This window comes from Artemia franciscana, chromosome 13, assembly GCF_032884065.1.
Source record: "Artemia franciscana chromosome 13, ASM3288406v1, whole genome shotgun sequence".
Lineage (NCBI taxonomy): Eukaryota > Metazoa > Arthropoda > Branchiopoda > Anostraca > Artemiidae > Artemia > Artemia franciscana.
This window is the reverse complement of record NC_088875.1, coordinates 24,788,912-24,807,521: the sequence shown is the minus strand read 5'-3', so window position 1 is coordinate 24,807,521 and position 18,610 is coordinate 24,788,912. Positions and strand designations below refer to the sequence as shown.

Below are 18,610 nucleotides of genomic sequence, written 5' to 3'. Positions count from 1 at the left end.
GAAATGCATCCCTCCCCATCCCTCTGCGACCACTGGAACCGAAGATCGCTTAACATTATCGTGGTTCGCCTCTTTATAGAGGCACGAGTGTGCCTCCTTGAAATCAATTTGAATTAGTGTAATTTTTTAATGCAGTTTTAACTTAAGACAAAGATTCAAAGCTTTACAAGAAGAATTATGCATTTTTTAATTTTTAGATTAATCTAAGCGTACTAAAACGGGCTACACTCGTAATTTAGGCCTTATTGACAAAAGTTCTTGTTTTTTTTATTACGTAAAGATTTATAGAGCTATATAGGAAATAGCCCATTTACATCATGATAAGGCATAAGGCAGCAACCTAGTGAAGAACAAACTATTAAAAACTCTTTTCACGATAATCAAGAAATAAAAAATATATTTTAAAAAGAATCGTCTTACAAAAAGTTAAAATTAAAAAAAGTAAAAAAAGTTACAACACTTACATAACAAGAGCTAAGAGCTCATATGGCACTTGTGACGAGGCAAGAAGAGCTAAGAGGCAAGAGATCATAAGGAATGAGCTCTAGCAAAATTCTATGAATCAATAGATTGATTTAAAAGGAAAATAAGAGGCTTAATGCCGGCCAGAATTTAAAATAAGAGCGCTGAGTCACGATGTCCTTCTAAATATCAAAATTCATTAAGATCCGATCACCCACTCGTATGTTATAAATACCTAATTTTTTCTAATTTTTCCTCTCCCTTTAGCCCCCCAGATGGTCAAATCTGGGAAAACTACTTTATCAAGTCAATTTGTGCTGCTCCCTGACACGCCTACCAATTTTCATCGTCCTAGCACGTCCAGAAGCACCAAACTCACCAAATCACTGAACCCCTCCCCCCAACTCCCCCAAAAAGAGCGAATCCAGTACGGTTCCGTCAATCACGTATCAAGGACATTTGCTTATTCTATCCACCAAGCTTCTTCCCGATTCCTCCACTCCAATTGTTTTCCAAGATTTCCCCCTCCAACTCCCCCAATGTCAAAGGATCTGGTCGAGATTGAAATAAGAGCTCTGAGACATGAATTCCTTCTAAATATCAAATTTCATTAAGATCCCGTCACCTATTCGTAAGATAAACATACCCCAATTTTCACATTTTCCAAGAATTCCGCTCCCCCCAATGTCACAATGTTCCAAGAGATCCTCCAACTCCCTCCAATGTCACAGGATCTGGTCGGAATTTAAAATTAGAGCTTTAAAGCGCAAGATCCTTCTGAATATCAAATTTCATTAAGATCTGGTCACCCTGTCGTAAGTTACAAATACCTCAATTTTCAAAATTACCCCCCCCCCACTCCACCAAAGAGAGCAGATCCGGTCCGGTTATGTCAGTCACGTGTCTTAGACAGGTTTTTATTCGTCCCATCCAGTTTCATCCTGATCTCACCGTTTTAAGTATTTTCTAAGATTTCCGGTTCCCCCCAACTGCTCCCCCAATTACGCTGGATCCGGTTGAGATTTAAAATAAGAGATATGAGTCACGAGGTCCTTCTAAATATGAAGTGTCATGAAGATCCGATCACTCCTTCGTAAGTTAAAAATATGTCATTTTTTCCAATTTTTCAGAATTAACTCCCCCCAATAGAGCGGATCCGTTCCAATTATGTAAATTACGTATTTAAGTCTTCTGCTAATTTTTACCACCAAGTTTCATCCCGATCCCTTCAATCTAAGCGTGTTCCATGATGTTAGGTTCCCCCACCCCAAACTCCCCCAATGTCACCATATCCGGTCGGGACTTATAATAAGAGCTTTGAGACACGACATCATTTTAAATATCAAATTTCATTGAGATCCGATCACCCGTTCGTGAGTTAAAAACACCTCATTTTTTCTAATTTTTTAGAATTAACCCCCCCCCCAACTACCCCAAAGAGGGCAGATCCGTTCCGGTTATGTCAATCATGTATCTAGGACTTGTGCTTATTTTTCCCACCAAGTTTCATCCCGATCCCTCCACTCTTAAGTGTTTTCCAAGTTTTAGGTTTCCCCCTCCCAACTCCCCCCCCCAATGTCACCAGATCTGTTCGGGATTTAAAATAAGAGTTCTGAGACACGATATCCTTCTTAATATCAAATTTCATTGAGATCCGATCAACCGTTCGTAAGTTAAAAGTATCTCATTTTTTGAAATTTTTCAGAATTACCCCCCCCCCCTAACTACCCCAAAGAGAGCGAATTCGTTCCGGTTATGTCAATCATGTATCTAGGACTTGTACTTTTTTTTCACACCAAGTTTCATCCCGATCCCTCCACTCTAAGTGTTTTCCAAGATTTTAGGTTTCCCCCTCCCAACCCCCCTCGCCAATGTCCAGATCCCGTCGGGATTTAAAATAACAGCTCTGAGACACGATATCCTGCCAAACATTAAATTTCATTAAGATCTGTTCAACCGTTCGTAAGTTAAAAATACTTCTATTTTTCTATTTTTCCGAATTAACGGGCCCCCCACTCCTCCCCCCCAGATTTTCAAATCTGGAAAACGACTATTTCTAATTTAATCTGGTCCGGTCCCTGATACGCCTGCCAAATTTCATCGTCCTGAGCTTACCTTGAAGTGCCTAAAGTAGCAAAACCCGGACCGACAGACCGACAAAATTTGCGATTGCTATATGTCACTTGATTAATACCAAGTGCGTAAAAACCTTTTATACCCGCAGGGCACAACACCTGTCCCTGGCCCTGGGGGTTTGTGTCGACCTCAGAGTTTTATGTTACTTAATCTTGAATTAATTTTTTTAATTTTTTGGATAGTTTTAGGAGGAAAAGGGTGGGTGTATGGGGGAGGGGGATGAGTGGGGGAGTCACTTTTAATTTTCAATAAGTTTTAATTTTAAAAGGTCACAAGAACTTCGAATTTCCAAGCGAATGAGCTCTCCCTGAAGTTTGTTTGACCACCCCTTCCACGTGAAGTGTCTCGAGGAAATTTTTTAAATAATAAAATATTAGAGTTTTATGGGTCCAGGCTTGTTAGGGGGGGATACTTGCCCTTGGATCACTAATAACTCTTAAAAAGGAACTAGAAGTTTCAATTTTAATTATTTTAGTCCCATCCGAAATTTATACCACCACTTCTTCCATAAAAATCTCGAACCAGAAGTTACAACCCTTCCCATGAGCTCTGGTGGGGCGGGGTATGCTGACTCAGGAGCTTTTATCATCCCATTGATGGATTATTTCAAACCAAATGGCTATCTCAAAATTTTGATCTGATGAATTTGGGCAAACAAGGGTGCAGAGGAGAGGGATAGATTCCCTCCGATCGCTTCTGACTCTTAAAAAGGTAACTAGAACTTTCAATACCACCACTTACATAAAAACCTTAAATTATCCGGGTGCATAGCAAAAGACACTTGCCCCCAAGCTCTAGGGGGTTGTGATGACCACAGAGTTTTTGTTATTTGATCATTTAACTATTTTTAACTAAATGGCTGTCTCAAAATTTTGATTGGAGGTATTTGGGGAAAAGGGGCCTTGGGGGGAGCTTGTTGCCCTCTTATTGCTCGGCTCTTAAGAATGGCACTAGAACGTCCTATTTCCAATCGAATCAGCCCCCTCTGAAGTTTACTCTTACATCCCTTCTGTATGAAGTGCCTCTGGGGGAAAAAATATTGGAGCCTTATGGCCTTAGGGATTGGGGGAGGGCTAATTGCCATCGGATAAATTTCCAATTTTAAAAAGGGAACTAGAACTTTCAATTTCTAATCATTGGAGTCTGCTTCGAAGTTTATTCGACCACCTCTTCCATAAAAACCTTATATGCCCATCGGGTATAAGTTATAACCCTCCCTCCTGCCTCTGGGGGGGATATGTTAACCCCAAAGTTTTGGCATCTGATCGTTAAACTATTTCAAACAAAATAGCTATCTTAAATTTTTGATCGGATGCTTTTGGTCAAAAGAGGATGTAAGGGGGAGTGGGGGTAGAAACCCTCCAATCACTTTTGACTCTAAAAAAGGCACAAGAGCTATTTTCCTACTTTCATTGTCTTATACATTCCAATAACTCTATTGGAATGTTTTCAAATTTTGAGAACAAAATGACCACTGTACAGTTGTATATCTATAAAAAAAGAAGCTATTTTCCTAGTTTCATAATTTTATACATTCCGATATTCTATCGGAAGGTTCTCAAATTTCGGAAACAAAATGATCACTGTAGAACGAATATTAGAACAAAATGGTCACTTTACAGTTGTATATATACAAAAAAATAAGCTATTTTCCTAGTTTCATAGTTTCACACATTCTGATATTTCTATCGGAATGTTCTCAAATTTTGAGAACAAAATGGAATGTTCTCAAATTTTGAGAACAAAATGACCCCATCACAGTTGTATATCTATCAAAAAGAAGCTATTTTCCTAGTTTCATAGTTTTATACCTTCCAATAAGTCTATCGAAATGTTCTCAAATTTTAAGAACAAAATGGTCACTGTACAGTTGTATATCTACAAGAAATAAGCTATTTTCCTAGTTTCATAGTTTTATACATTCCGATAACTCTATCGGAATGTTCTCAAATTTTGAGAATAAAATGAACACTTAACAGTTGTATATCTATAAAAAAGAAGCTATTTTCCTAGTTTCATAGTTTTATACATTCCGATAACTCAATCAGAATTTTCTCAAATTTAAAGAACAGAATGATCACTGTAAAGTTGTATATCTATAAAAAAGAAGCTATTTTCCTAATTTCATAGTTTTCTACATTCCGATAACTCTATCGGAATGTATTCAAATTTTGAGAGTAATGACCACTGTACATCGTTGTATATATATAAAAAAGAAGCTATTTTCCTTGTTTCATAGTTTTATACATTCCAATAACTCTAAAGGAATGTTCTCAAATTCCGAGAATAAAATGATCACTGTAAAATTGTATATTTATAAAAAAGAAGCTATTTTCCAAGTTTCATAGTTTTATACATTCCGATAACTCTATCGGAATGTATCCAAATTTTGAGAACAACTTGACCACTGTACAGTTGTATATCTATTAAAAAATAAGCTATTTTTCTAGTTTCATAGTTTTATACATTCCGATAACTCTATGGGATAACTCCGATAACATTCCGGACCTCAAATGGGAGAAAGTCCGATCTCAAGTTGATCACATAATCTGGCCTAATGGGAAGAAACTAATATTGCTTGTTGAGGGTAGACTCGTGAATCTAAGCTGTTCCTCTGTCACATCCTATGCTGTTTCAGTTACTGCAGCAACACAGGTAAGTATGTTGGATTTACCACGAGGCCCAATATGAGTTACGTGCGCTGTGTATGTTTGTTACGAGATTAGCTTTGGTAGCTTCATACTAGGTACGGATGAAGGGGGAAGGGGCCTATCTTCGCATTTTTTCAAAGTCGTGTCTCCCCAGAATATTCCCCCTGTAAGATAAAGATCTTTCCTATGTGCCTGCCTTATAGATGCGGTCTCGACTTTACCTGCGATACTTCCTTCTAAAAATTACAGTTTTGCTAAAGTTAGGGGGTGAGATGAGTCAAAGCACCCAAATAAGGCTGGAGGGAGTATTCTAGGAAGATTCCTCTCTGCTCTCCGCTCAGATAACTTGATGTTCTGATGAGTTTATAGAAGTTGTCAAACAGATCATGGTGGCAAACCAAGTAACTAGCGACTCATTTCAGTTGAAAATTGTAAAATAATTGAAAAAAAAAACATTGAAAAGTTTGATTTTTATGACTTCCAAAATATGAAAAATTAGTCAATTCAAAATTTATCCATCAAAATATATTACCAGAAGAAAATATGCATTATTTATAAAGAGGATCTCCCCCCCCCCCAAATAAAACCATGGTGAAAATTACAACACCAAATTTGGAACATCATAGAATTCCTAGAAATGAGGTTTCAATGTCTTATCTTCAAAAATACGGAAATTCCTGTTTGTTTTTCGAGAAGAAGATCATGGGATGCGTGTTTTTTTCTTTTTTTTTCTTAATCTTATTCCCAACGGGTCATCGTTTTGAGTAGCTGGTCGGCTAATATTAGGAGACGGTTCATTCAAAAGGAAATGAAAAGTTTATAGTGACATTTTGAAATTGAATAGCGACGAAGGCCTCACTGCCTTTCCATCATAAACAGCAAGTAGAAAAAAAAAATTGTTTATGTAAGACAGTAGAATGCAACTTTAGATGAATATTTCGACCCTATATCAAAGGGGCGTCATCAGCAAAAAAAAAAAGAAAAAGAAAAATGAAGAATATAAAAGAACTCACATTAAAATACAATTTTTATAACTAAAATATTTTCTCAAAACAGTCCTAGCATCATTACTTCAGGAAAGTTCAACCAGGACTGAAAGTTCAACTTCAGGAGTGTTCTACTTTTTGTTTATCATTTGGAAGTTACAAAGGAAATTGCGTCACTGCTATGTGGTGATTTTATCGTTTTGTGTGTCAAAACAACAATTTTTGCCAGAGTAGGGCCAAAGGGCTTTCAAGCGGAAATTCTGAGAAAACCAATCGGCTTAGAACTAAAGAGAAACTAATTTGATAACCTTCTAGCTTTAGTGGCTATACTGCTGCATGCTGGCACATGCCCAATGGTTATTCCTAAAACGTTTGCAGTCGAAAGAAAATGGAATGACCATTATTAACCGTTGATCCAGTAATGGAAACCGTATTACAACATTCCATAGTTACATACCAAATATTATGAAAAAGTCTCTGGATTCTAGGAGGGTCTTCCTAAAGCCTCAAAGGTTCGTCTTAGGGCCTGACTTTTCAATCTTTCTTTGGGATGACCTTGAGATAAATACAGGGAAGAGAGTCTGACCCCTGACCTCCCATCATTTGCTGAAGTGGCCGGACTGAACGTAATGGCTTGACTTATTTAGTAAAAGAAATGCTCTTAAATGATCCTTATTCTCACAACATTGTCTTACAGAAGTTAACCTTTACTGGGAAGAGACGGAATTGAGGGAACCAGTAGCCTGCGTCATATCTGTGATTACCGTGAATGTATATTAAAACGACGATAATTTAAGTAGTATAAATAAGGTAATAGAAGAAAACATTTATAAAAAGAGTGGAAGTTTTATATAGACTATAGGTAAAATGATTTTCTGCCTGTTTACAGCGCCTGTTAAGCTAAACGCCTTTAGCTTCATTCGATTCTAGCTTCTATTACAATAACTTGATATGGTGGCGATCTCCAAATTTTGAAGAGTCACTTCTCCCCTTTTGCCATAAAAGAATTCTTAGCTTTGTTCAAATCTAGCTTCTAATAGGATAATTTGATTTGGTAATAATTTCCAAATTTTGACAAGTTGCTTCTCCTCCTTTACCGTGTAAAGAATTCTTAGCTTCGTTCGGTTCTTGAATAGAGAAAAGAAGTAACAGAGAGATGGACATAACATATTGTTAGGTCGACTAAAGATGATATTTATGTTGACAGAGAATTACTCCAACGCTGAGTGGTCGACGAGAATATAAATCAGACGCATTATTTCTCTCTTCTTTGGACAAGTTTCGTGAATGAGGCTCTTAATTTAACTTATTTCTCGTATTTCTATACTTGTATAAAGCCAACGTGACTTACCATGAGCTTTGAAATCCACGAGGGTTTGAAACTAGACAATGATTTTGTAAACTTTATGCCACCCGAACTTTATACCACCCGATGTTATATCAATTTCAACTCCTTGTACAAATATTTTCTTTACTGATAGAAAGAATACGTCATATATCGGAATACTAAAATTATAAAAGGCAACTTGAGTACCTCTTGGGGCTATTAGAATTAACAAATTGTTTACCACTGAGAAGCTACAAGGCAATATAATTTCTGAAACAGAATTCGCTAAAATTGCATTTCTTGGAGCTTAAGGCTTTTTTTGTAAGGCCTTCCAATGTACTCAAACCTAGTTTTCGCGTCGCCTATTTTATTAAAAGCCCATTCGTTGCATTGAAGTACCAAAGATTCCATATTAAAAACATTATCTGCCTCCTTGACCTATCTTAGGACTATTCATACCCGAAAACAGCCATTTTCTGATTTTTCTTTTGTTTCTTTCAAAATATGTAGTTATTACGGCAGTAACACATTCTGGTCAAAACTGCCTCTTAATTGAGAAATAAATAAGAAAACTAATTAATTAACTTTGACAATACTTTCAGTCTGTCAAAGTTCAAACATAAACACTGCCAATCCCAAATACAACTGGACCTTCAAAGGAAAGATGCACCTTCACAAGATGGTTGACGTCACATGTTTTTAGCTGATTTTTTTGCTGATTATATGCCCAATTCTTTATATTCTTTATATGCACAATTCTTTTTCTAAATTTGACGCCCACTACTATCAAAAACTACATAACTGTCTGTATATGGAGGCCTTTTTCACTGAAGATTAAATTCCTGATTTTTGCTAAATTTTCAAGGCATCTGTGGTTAAAGTACACTTGATCAACTCAAATAGTCACTTTTTACTTTCATTGTAAATACCTTGGTATTTTAATGGAATCATACCTCCAATCTAGTGAGGATTCGCTTGAAATGATTCAAGCCTAGCTACTGGAGCAAATTTGTGTTTGGTTGATGAACAGGAGATGAACAGGAGTGATTTTTTCTTAATAATCTTTTGTTTCTTTGTCTTCGCTTCCTTCTATGAGCGTTCCCTGTCTTAATCTCATCTTGGGTGCACTTCCATCCTTAGTTTAAAGCACTGTAAGTTAATTTTTGTTAAGCTTTCTACATGTTATAAATTAAGAAAATCAGATGAATAATCTGAGGTTTATGGGTGTCCGATAATCTTCAGTGATTAAACAACATTTAAATTTGCATGGTTTCGTGAATTTAGCTAAAGTGGCGTTCACATGCAGTTCCAGTAAGAGATCCAATTCCTATATATTTTATGGCTGGTCATGCGCTTGCTAAGAGAGATCCAGCCATGCATGTATGCAAACGCTCCTTTTACATTAAAGCTTCCTGCTTGGTTTAGTTCTAGACATTAATGCTTTGCACTAATTTATTGAAGACAAGCATCAAATCTTACCTATGGAGGGGACCTGTCTGGAAACTGAGGTGTGGACAGACACTTCGGTGTGCACAGGAGTAAAATCTACTTATGTCTTATGTTCTTTCTCTGTAGGAAGACCAATTTAAACAGTAAGTCTTTTCGTTGAAAAATCATACATATAAAAAAATACCATTGTCTTTTAGCTTTGGTTTTAAGGACAGAATATGAGCAGACAGTTACTAGTATTCGTCTGTTTTAAGAAATAAATGGTAATAATTGCTGAAGCAATAATAGAAAATAACTACGAGATTTCCCCAACTGCGTGCAATTTGCTCGCTAGTTTTGACCCATTTATGACCTTAGCTTCTCCTGATTTTTCTGAAGTAACAGCGATTTCCTGTATATCCTTTTACGTTAAGGAATGGTAAAGTCCTCTTCGTTCTCGTTCTCGAATAAGCTAATTTCTGTTATCAAAAATAAATTATTTGCTTTTCTCTTGAGGTCTAACAATAATACTAGAAAAAACAATGCATACAAAATCATTCATATATTTGGTTCGAAATAGCAAACAACGAATCAAAACACAATAAAACAGAAGTGACCATAATTTGATCAGTGATAGTCTGAAAGAGCCATCTATAGAAGATATATTTTGACAGTTTCAGCAAAGAATATTCATCCCACACAATCAAGAGGTCATGGCCAAAGGAGGCTATGGTTTGAGATTCTACTTTAAATATGATGGGAATGGGATATGTGCAAATTGATACAGGGGCAATACTGCTGAAAAGCCCTTTTGTTTACAAATGTTTTTAGTTTGTCACTTTTTGTCCGATTTTCTTCACTTTCAAAATCTTAGAGGAGAATGAACCCCTTTTCCTGTCCTAAGTGGTGGTTCATGGATCGTGACTTTGACGGTTCTCTTTCAGATGTTGGCTTTGCTTGATTTTTGGACGGCCTGTCCAATAGAAATTATCACTTCATTACTTAATTTGGCTAGCTATACCAAAACCCCTTATCCATTTAAAACATTAAGCATTTGCCCTTGGCTTGACCTCTTACTTAGAAAGGCTGGTTCACTTTTTAAAATAATCACTCTTAATTTACCATAAAAAAGAGCTTTCAACAACCATAATCACGCTGTCTTAGCCATAAAACAAACACCAAGCCTTATATCAAATTAAGCGCATAAAACAAAGTACTCACATTTTCTACTTTTTAAAAGCACAGTTTGTGGGTGTCCACAGAAAAATGGGCGTCTGTTCTTTCTGGGAAGAACAAAATTGAATACAAAATATGAAAATCTGCAATCTTCTGTTCTGAACATGAAAACAAGTATTCTTAACTCTTACCCTAAAGTAAAAATATTTATCGACGCCCATAAAATAAATCTTGCATAGTGCAAGACCTGAAAATGAAATAACATATTGCAAGCATATGATAGCAAAAATGACCAATCACAAACATAGCACAATAAAAATTACAGGTTGTAAACTTAGCATAAAAAATCAGATTCATTTGCTTACTCACACACGAGGAGATTTTGTAGGGGACGTTCCCAAGGAGTAATACCTGTCTGACTAGCCCCCTCCGATAATTTTAGACACTATAACCTGAAAACTCAGTTTTGGACCAGTAAAAAAAACAATGAAATATTAAAATGACATTAACAAATAAAATCATTAGCGACACATCTAGACGGGAATACAAGCAAAAATGCATTCTGTTTAAAATTAAGACAGCGCCGCTAAAATTAATGACCAATAAATTAAAAATAAATAAAAGTAAAATTAAAAACTGAATACCTTACAATTTTCGAAAGGTACTTATTAACAGTTTATGCAATCAATATTTTTCAAGTAAAATAATTCTGCTTCAATGCTGAAAATACGGTGAATTGATTTCTGCAATTCATCAATAATTAATAAATTTGTAAGAAAATCGAAGCGTTCAGTGTAGATAATACTGTGTAGAAAACTCAGTGTAGAAAAACAAAAGATTCTATAATTACCATAATTCTGCTTAAAAAGCCGAAGCACAATTAACTAACATAATTTATTTAAAAAAAGGCTGGATCCAATTTGGAGTTTGTAAAGACTTAGTAATATTCTCAGACAATCAGCCAAATTACAAATTGCTTTCGTGTGACAAAATTAATTTAAGATTCAAAGGAAGATGGAATGTGTATGTTTCGGGATGGAGAAAGCTCAACGGGAGAAATTAAAAAAGTTCTTCTAAAAATGTATATACGATCCTTAAAATTTGTAATTTGGCTTATTGAGTTATACCCAGTTTCGCTTCACGCTGTATGTGTAGATGAAATGCATTTAAAGGCTTAAAACCAAATGGTATTGGTAATTCGGCTTTTGGAAAATTTTTGTGGGATTCTAAGACACGATTTGGCTGTTCTAATTCAATAGGTTGTATGTTTCGCAACATCAATTTTATATGAAAACTAAAAAATTACAGATATGTTTTAATTTTAAAATTGTTGTTTGTAAAAGAATGGATTAATGCCATTCAAGATACGATGAAAACTAATTTTGATAGCAAATGTTCTGATTTCTAATTATTATGGCCGGTAAGAAAAGAAGACGCAAGCTGCGTCACGCAACATATTTTCAGCAGTAGTTTTTAGTACTGTAGAACTAAATAAATTGGGAGGTAACTGATATAACCAATCGAATCAACTGATTGTTTGAAGGAATGGGATGTATATCCAATTTTCACAACACAATTGCACGCAACGAGTTTAGAATTGCTACAGCCGATATGTGGTAACTCAGATAGACAAAGAAAGTATAAGATAAATATAATTTTGTTTTGAATGAAATATAATTTAAAACACTTAGCTTTGTTTTGAAATATAATTTTGATTTCTTAGTTTATGGTTTTAGTTTATTGTACTGCTGGCAAACCTATTGAATCAGCACTCGAGTAAAATAATAATAAAAATAATAATAAAAAAAATCCAGGTAAATATTAAAATTTACCACCTTCGGGCCGGTATCACATGCAAAATGGAAAATAACTTTAGAAACGAGGTACTATTACGAACTACTTACATATCAAAACTGCTATAAATCACTTAAAGGTATTTCTGGTTCTCAAGCTATGTCTTTTGTGCAAGAAATGTTTTTGTTTAAATAACTGATATCCTTTGTTGGCAAAAAGATGAAATCAAGCCTCAAAACTTGCTAATCATGCAGTAAGCATTAGATCTCTTAATATATTTAATTTTCTATAGTAAGAATTGACAGGTACGGGATGTCTGTCTTTTAGGATTGAGATGGTACTACCCTAATATACAGTATGGAAAATTTAGTTCAGAAGTAAGACACATCGCAGCTCGCGAGAAAGGAAGTTTCCCTTTGCGACACATCATAAATACTATATTTCCAACGCATGGCAATAAAAATGTTTCATTGCGCACGCATGAAGGCGGATGAATGAAGAAATCTGCGAGACCGATCTGTCCCCAAAATATTTAATTGAGAAGGTAGGAATTTTCCATAGAAAATAATATTTATGCTGTGCTAATTACCATTGAGTCTGGAATTAGTCTATTCGTTTTATACTATGTCTGAGAAGGGCCGAATTACCAAAATCACCATTTAACAATGTATACTAATATATATAAAAAAGAGGAAAGAACTAAATAAGATCAAACCAGCAGATTGTTGAGAGACGTGCCAAAAAGGATGAAATGTTGTACCTAATTTTGCATTCCATGTTTTGTCTTTGTAAGGGTTTAGGTTTAATCTTATTCAGTTCAAGTTCTTCAGTAAAAATACATTTATAATACATTCGTCGTAAACAAACATACGCTCCACAGCTTAAAAGTTATGGTCCTTAGTTTAAAAACCTTTGCTTTCCATCTGTTTGATGATGGATAAATACGACTTTATAGGAGAGGGTGTAAATTGTTTTGATGTTAATTTATCTCGTAATTATTATGAAGTTTTAACATACATCTGTTTATGCCTGTTTATCCGATTTTATCAAGTGACTGTATTAATTTCTTTGGCAAAGGCCAAAGGAACTAGAGAAAAAAATACTGTAAAAGAAGAAGGATATTAAAAATTAAATGTTGGCTTTTAAAAAATACTGTATTTTACCTGTATTTTATAGTACTGTAGTACTGTAATACTGTATTTTACCTCTTGCCCCCGCCCAAACAACGCAACTGCACGATCACTCCATTTTTGTAAAACCCTACCTGGAAAATAGACATAAACTGATCTTTGTCCCCTGAACGTATTGTTTGATCTATCCTTCCCGTAACACGCATATAAACCATTGTGTTCTGCACTTTAGGTTGTATTTTGAAGACACACAAAAATGCCATTTCATAGAAAATAATATAAAAATCGGGGAAACTTAAGCTGTGGAGTATATGTGATTTTGATTTTATGTACCACAAACAAAGCCTGAATTAATAGCCTTCTCCTCGAAATGTACGTATCAATCTGACTGCAAGTTGAAAGACGGGCCGCATAATGGGATTCTGACTTGAACTCTAAGGAAATAAAATAGAATTTAATCATATATAAGAAATTATTAATTTCTTAGAAATTATTAATTTCTTCAAGTTTTACTGTTTTAATTTTTCACCTCATAACCTTACTGTTTAGATCATTTTATTGACTGTTTCACCTTTGTTAGCTAAAGGATAATTTGGGTTTAACCATAGAGTTAATCATTTGGTGAATGCTTGAAGAATGATTCAATAATGTGAAGAATCTTTTACTTGTCATTTTGCGGACGTTATTGCGAGAGAATTGCTGCTTGTGTTCAAAGGAGTTTGAATAGTTTGCAGTTTGGTCATCACTAGCTGTATTGGAATATATAACTTTACTATTTAGATTATTTTATTGACTAGCTTTATTCAAGTCACACAAGCAGGCCATAGTTCAAAACAAAATTTACTTTTTGAATATCATAGTGTGAGAAATTTTTTTTACTTTTAAATGAAAATATATTAAAAAAAAAAACATTTTCAATCAGAATATTCCTAGAGATACATTCTTCAAACTCTACGAACGGGGAAGGGGCAAACAAATTTATGGATATGAATCCTAGCTCTCCTCGCAAACAATGATGAGACCTAAAACCTGTTTACAGGGGGTTGCAGAGCATCAATACAGAGCATAAATGTACTTCATTGTCATATTGGGGTGCACATTGTACATTACTTATCTTAAAATCATCGAAAGGGTCTTTTTCACGTTTGAGTCAAGTATATTCTTCGTTTAAAGGTCATTTGGATCCACAAGGATCTTAAGGACAGTACATACTATAATATTCTCTGCTTCATATAGTCTATGATCAGCTGCCATGAATAAAGAAAGGACAGAGTATGCCAGATATGTTTCACCTTTATTAGGTAAAGGATAATTTGGGTTTAACCATAGAGTATCATTTGGTGAATGTGCTCGCATGGAGTAATTAATTAAACCATGATATCGTGGTGCGATTTTAAGACGTATTTTAAGGACGCATTTTTGTGATCGCATGGAGGTGTAGATTTATAATAAAGTGACATTCGTTTATTTTGACTTTTAAAGTTTGTTACATCAGCTTGATTCTCGTTGATAGTATTGCTTGAAGAATGATTCAATAATCTGAAGAATCTCGTACTCGTCATTTTGTGGATGTTATTGCGAGAGAACTGCTGCTTGTGTGCAAAGGAGTTTGAATAGTTTGCAGTTTGGTCATCACTAGCTGTATTGGAATAATTAATCCAAAGGGGGACAGTTGAGTAACTAAAGTGTCTAAATCAACCGCGACATTTTGTCCTATTTAATCATAAGAGACTTGGTGTGCCTGTTCAAAAAGAGCAGAGGAACATGCATTTTGTTCATTATTAGCGCCAGATGAAATACTATCGAAGTTTGTAGGGGGCTAAGAAGCTGATGCGTTATTGTTGTTCTTGTCATTTCATTAAATTGAAACTTGAATGATTTGTTCCATCTGTCCATAAAGGTTAGACGAGCTCACTTCAACCAAAAATTCTTGGTCTCTCGAGATATTATTGGTGATCAATGGAAGTGGCTCTGGCTTAAAAGGTTCCAGAGGCTGTTCTGTCGTTAAATCATTGAAGTAGTCCTGTGAATTTTCTATTCTCGTTCTAATATTGTAATTTGACGAAAGACTCTGGCCCTCTAATGATTAAGTCTGAGCCAGCAAAATTATAATTTTCGGTAGAAATTCTTTTCTTTTCAGAAAAACGTCAGGAAACAACCGGAATGGACTAAGACTAAAAAGTTGTCCTTCCTCGCTTTTAAAAATAGAGGTATCTACAGACTTTATTTGAGGAGGAGGATAGTTTAAGCAAGCGAAAATATCTCGAATGCAATACCTTAAGCTATAATCTGCTTATATACAATTATAAGGTGGGGGTGGTTCGTCTAAGTTGCGGAAATGCGCAATCTGCTCAGTAATTATTAAAAATTATGGGAAATTTTCAAATGCTTTGATCTTTTTTGTTATAGGATAAGGAAGTCACTCTAAAACCTTTATAACATTTTTTTTACCTGGCACATCGACAGAAATCTATTTTGAAAGACATGAAAGTAATTAATGCGTAACTTTTTAGAATATCTTTGCAATGATAGAAGAGTTGAACTTTTTTGTGAAACCCCCTGGAAAGGGAGTTAGGCTGGAGAAGGCTCTACCTCTTTCGTATCTACCTAGGAAAGACTAAAAAGTATTATATTTTACTTATAAATACTAGTTTTACATCCAAAAGCTAATATCTATATATCTATCTATATATATAAAAATAAGTTGTCTGTGGATGGATGGATGGATGTGTCAGGTGACGTCACCTGAAAAAACTGGATTAGGTGACGTCAAAACTGAAAAAACTAAAAAAAGGCAAAAACTACAAAAAAAACTAAAAACTAATAAAAAAAAATAAAAAAGCTAAAAAACTAAAAAAACTATAAAGGTAAAAACCAATAAAAAACTAAAAAAAAAAGTGAAAAAACTAAAAAAAGGCAAAAACTACAAAAAAAAACTAAAAACTAATAAAAAAAGTAAAAAAGCTAAAAAACTAAAAAAACTAAAAAAACTAAAAAAAGGTAAAAAACTAAAAAAAATAAAAAATAAAAAAAATAAAAAATAAAAAAAAACTAAAAAAAAGGAAAAAACTGAAAAATAAGCTAAAATAAAGGTAAAAACCAATAAAAAACTAAAAAAAAAAGGAAAAAACTAATAAATGACGACACTCAAAGAGAAAGCGACCAGGACATGTACACCGGGATACAAATGACGACCGGGACACAGGGAATATAAATAACGACCGGGACACAGGGACACAACTACAACGGGGACACCGGGGGAAACAGGGGGATATAAATGACGACCGGGACAAAAAAACTAAAAAGAAATAAAAACTAAAAACTAATAAAAAAAACTAAAAAATCTAAAAATCTAAATAAGCTAAAAAAGAAAAAAAAAGGAAAAAAATAAAGGAGAAAAACAAAACTAAAAAACGAATGTATATACAGACCGGGACACCGGGATACAAATGATGACCGGGACCCGGGACACAGGGAATATAAATGACGACCGGGACACAGGGACACAACTACAACGGGGACACCGGGGGAAACAGGGGGATGTAAATGACGACCGGGACACCGGGACAGGGAATGGTCGATTAGCAATCACCATCAACAAAGCTCAAGGGCAATCATTAGAATCATGAGGTATAGATCTGAATACAGATTGTTTTCCCATGGACCATTATATGTTGCATGTTCAAGAGTCGGTAAACCTGACAATCTATTTATATGCAAAGACAATGGGACAGCAAAGAATGTTGTATATTCGCAAGTTTTACGTAGTTAAAACCATATATATATATATATATCTATATTCACAGGTGGGACATAGGGACACAACTACAATGGCGCGTAACTATTATGGCGCGTAACGACTTACGCGCGCGGGGGGGCTTGGGGGGGGCGCGAAGCGCCCCCACCAACTAGGTGTTGGGGTGGCGCGAAGCGCCACCCCAACAGCTAGTATAAAAATAAGTTGTCTGTGTGTGGATCTGTGGATGGATCAGGTGACGTCATGTTTGTCCGCATATGACGTCTGAATTATTTCACACTAATACAAAATAAGAAAAAAAACTAAAAAAGGTAAAAACTACAAAAAAAACTAAAAAGAAAAAAAAAACTAAAAAAGCTAAAAAACTAAAAAAAACTAAAAAAAGGTAAAAAACTAAAAACTAAAAAAAACTGAAAAAACTAAAAAAAGGCAAAAACTACAAAAAAAAAACTAAAAACTAATAAAAAAACTAAAAAATCTAAAAAACTAAAAAAACTAAAAAAACTAAAAAAAGGTAAAAAACTAAAAAAAAACTAAAAACTAAAAAAGAAAAAAACTAAAAAAAGGAAAAGACTGAAAAATAAAAGAGAAAAAGAAAACTAAAAAAATATGAATAAAAATACAAAAAAATAAAAAAGATAAAAACTACAAAAAAACTAAAAAGAAAAAAAGGAAAAAAAACTAAAAAAGCTAAAAAAATAAAAGAAGCAAAAATCTAAAGAAGGTAAAAACTACAAAAAAAAAAAGAAAACAAAATAAAAAAATCTAAAAAAGCTTAAAAACTAAAAAAAAACTAAAAAAAGATAAAAAACTAAAAAAAAAACTAAAAAAAGGAAAAAACCATAAAATAAACTAAAAACTAATAAAAAAAAATAAAAAAAGCTAAAAAACTAAAAAAAACTAAAAAAAACTAAAAAAGGTAAAAACTAAAAGAACTAAAAAAGAAAAAAAACTAAAAAAAGGAAAAAACTGAAAAATAAAGGAGAAAAAGAAAACTAAAAAAATATAAATAAAAATAAAAAAACTAAAAAGATAAAAACTTCAAAAAAAACTAAAAAGAAAAAAGAAAAAAACTAAAAAACCTAAAAAAAGGTAAAAACCAATAAAAAAAAAACTAAAAACAAAAAAAGGGAAAAAATTAAAAATTTATTTCATCATAAGTTTTCAACTGACGAAATTACAGACCGGGACATCGGGACACAAATGACGACCGGGACACCGGCACATAGGGAATATGAATGACGACACTCAAAGAGAAAGCGACCGGGACAAAAGGAATGTTCGATTAGCAATCAACAAAGCACCGGGACACAAATGACGACCGGGACACAGGGAGTATAAATGACGACCAGGATATAAGTAAAAAAAACTAAAAAAACTAAAAAAAAGGTAAAAACTACAAAAAAACTAAAAAGAAAAAAAAATAAAAACTAATAAAAAAACTAAAAAATCTAAAAATCTAAATAAACTAAAAAAGAAAAAAAAATAAAAAAGGAAAAAAATAAAGGAGAAAAACAAAACTAAAAAACGAATGTATATACAGACCGGGACACCGGGATACAAATGACGACCGGGACATAGGGAATATAAATGACGACCGGGACACAGGGACACAACTACAACGGGGACGCCGGGGGGCACAGGGGGATATAAATGACGACCGAGACACCGGGACACATGGAATATAAATGACGCCCGGGACACTCAAAGAGAAATCACAGACTGGGACACCGGGACACAAATGACGACCTGGACACAGGGAC

At 34.3% G+C, this 18,610-nt stretch overlaps 1 protein-coding gene and 1 long non-coding RNA gene across 4 annotated transcripts in view; one reads left to right on the top strand and one right to left on the bottom strand.

Moving 5' to 3' along the window:
- LOC136034705 (uncharacterized) overlaps positions 1-18,027 on the top strand; it is a 115,779-nt gene extending 97,752 nt beyond the window's left edge. Inside the window, exon 2 of the long non-coding RNA XR_010619235.1 lies at positions 17,083-18,027. This is a non-coding gene — a long non-coding RNA (uncharacterized LOC136034705). The remainder of the gene's footprint in view (positions 1-17,082) is intronic.
- The window catches only part of LOC136034702 (uncharacterized), a 177,890-nt gene that overhangs the window by 64,523 nt on the left and 94,757 nt on the right, over positions 1-18,610 (bottom strand). The window contains exon 8 of one of the 3 annotated variants that reach the window (XM_065716038.1): positions 9,538-13,524. The exons of the other annotated variants lie outside the window; for them this stretch is intronic. Within the exon in view, the coding sequence (XP_065572110.1) occupies positions 13,441-13,524 (84 nt within the window). The 3' untranslated portion in view covers positions 9,538-13,440. Of the gene's footprint in view, positions 1-9,537; positions 13,525-18,610 lie in introns of those variants that run through there. 3 annotated transcript variants of the gene reach the window in all.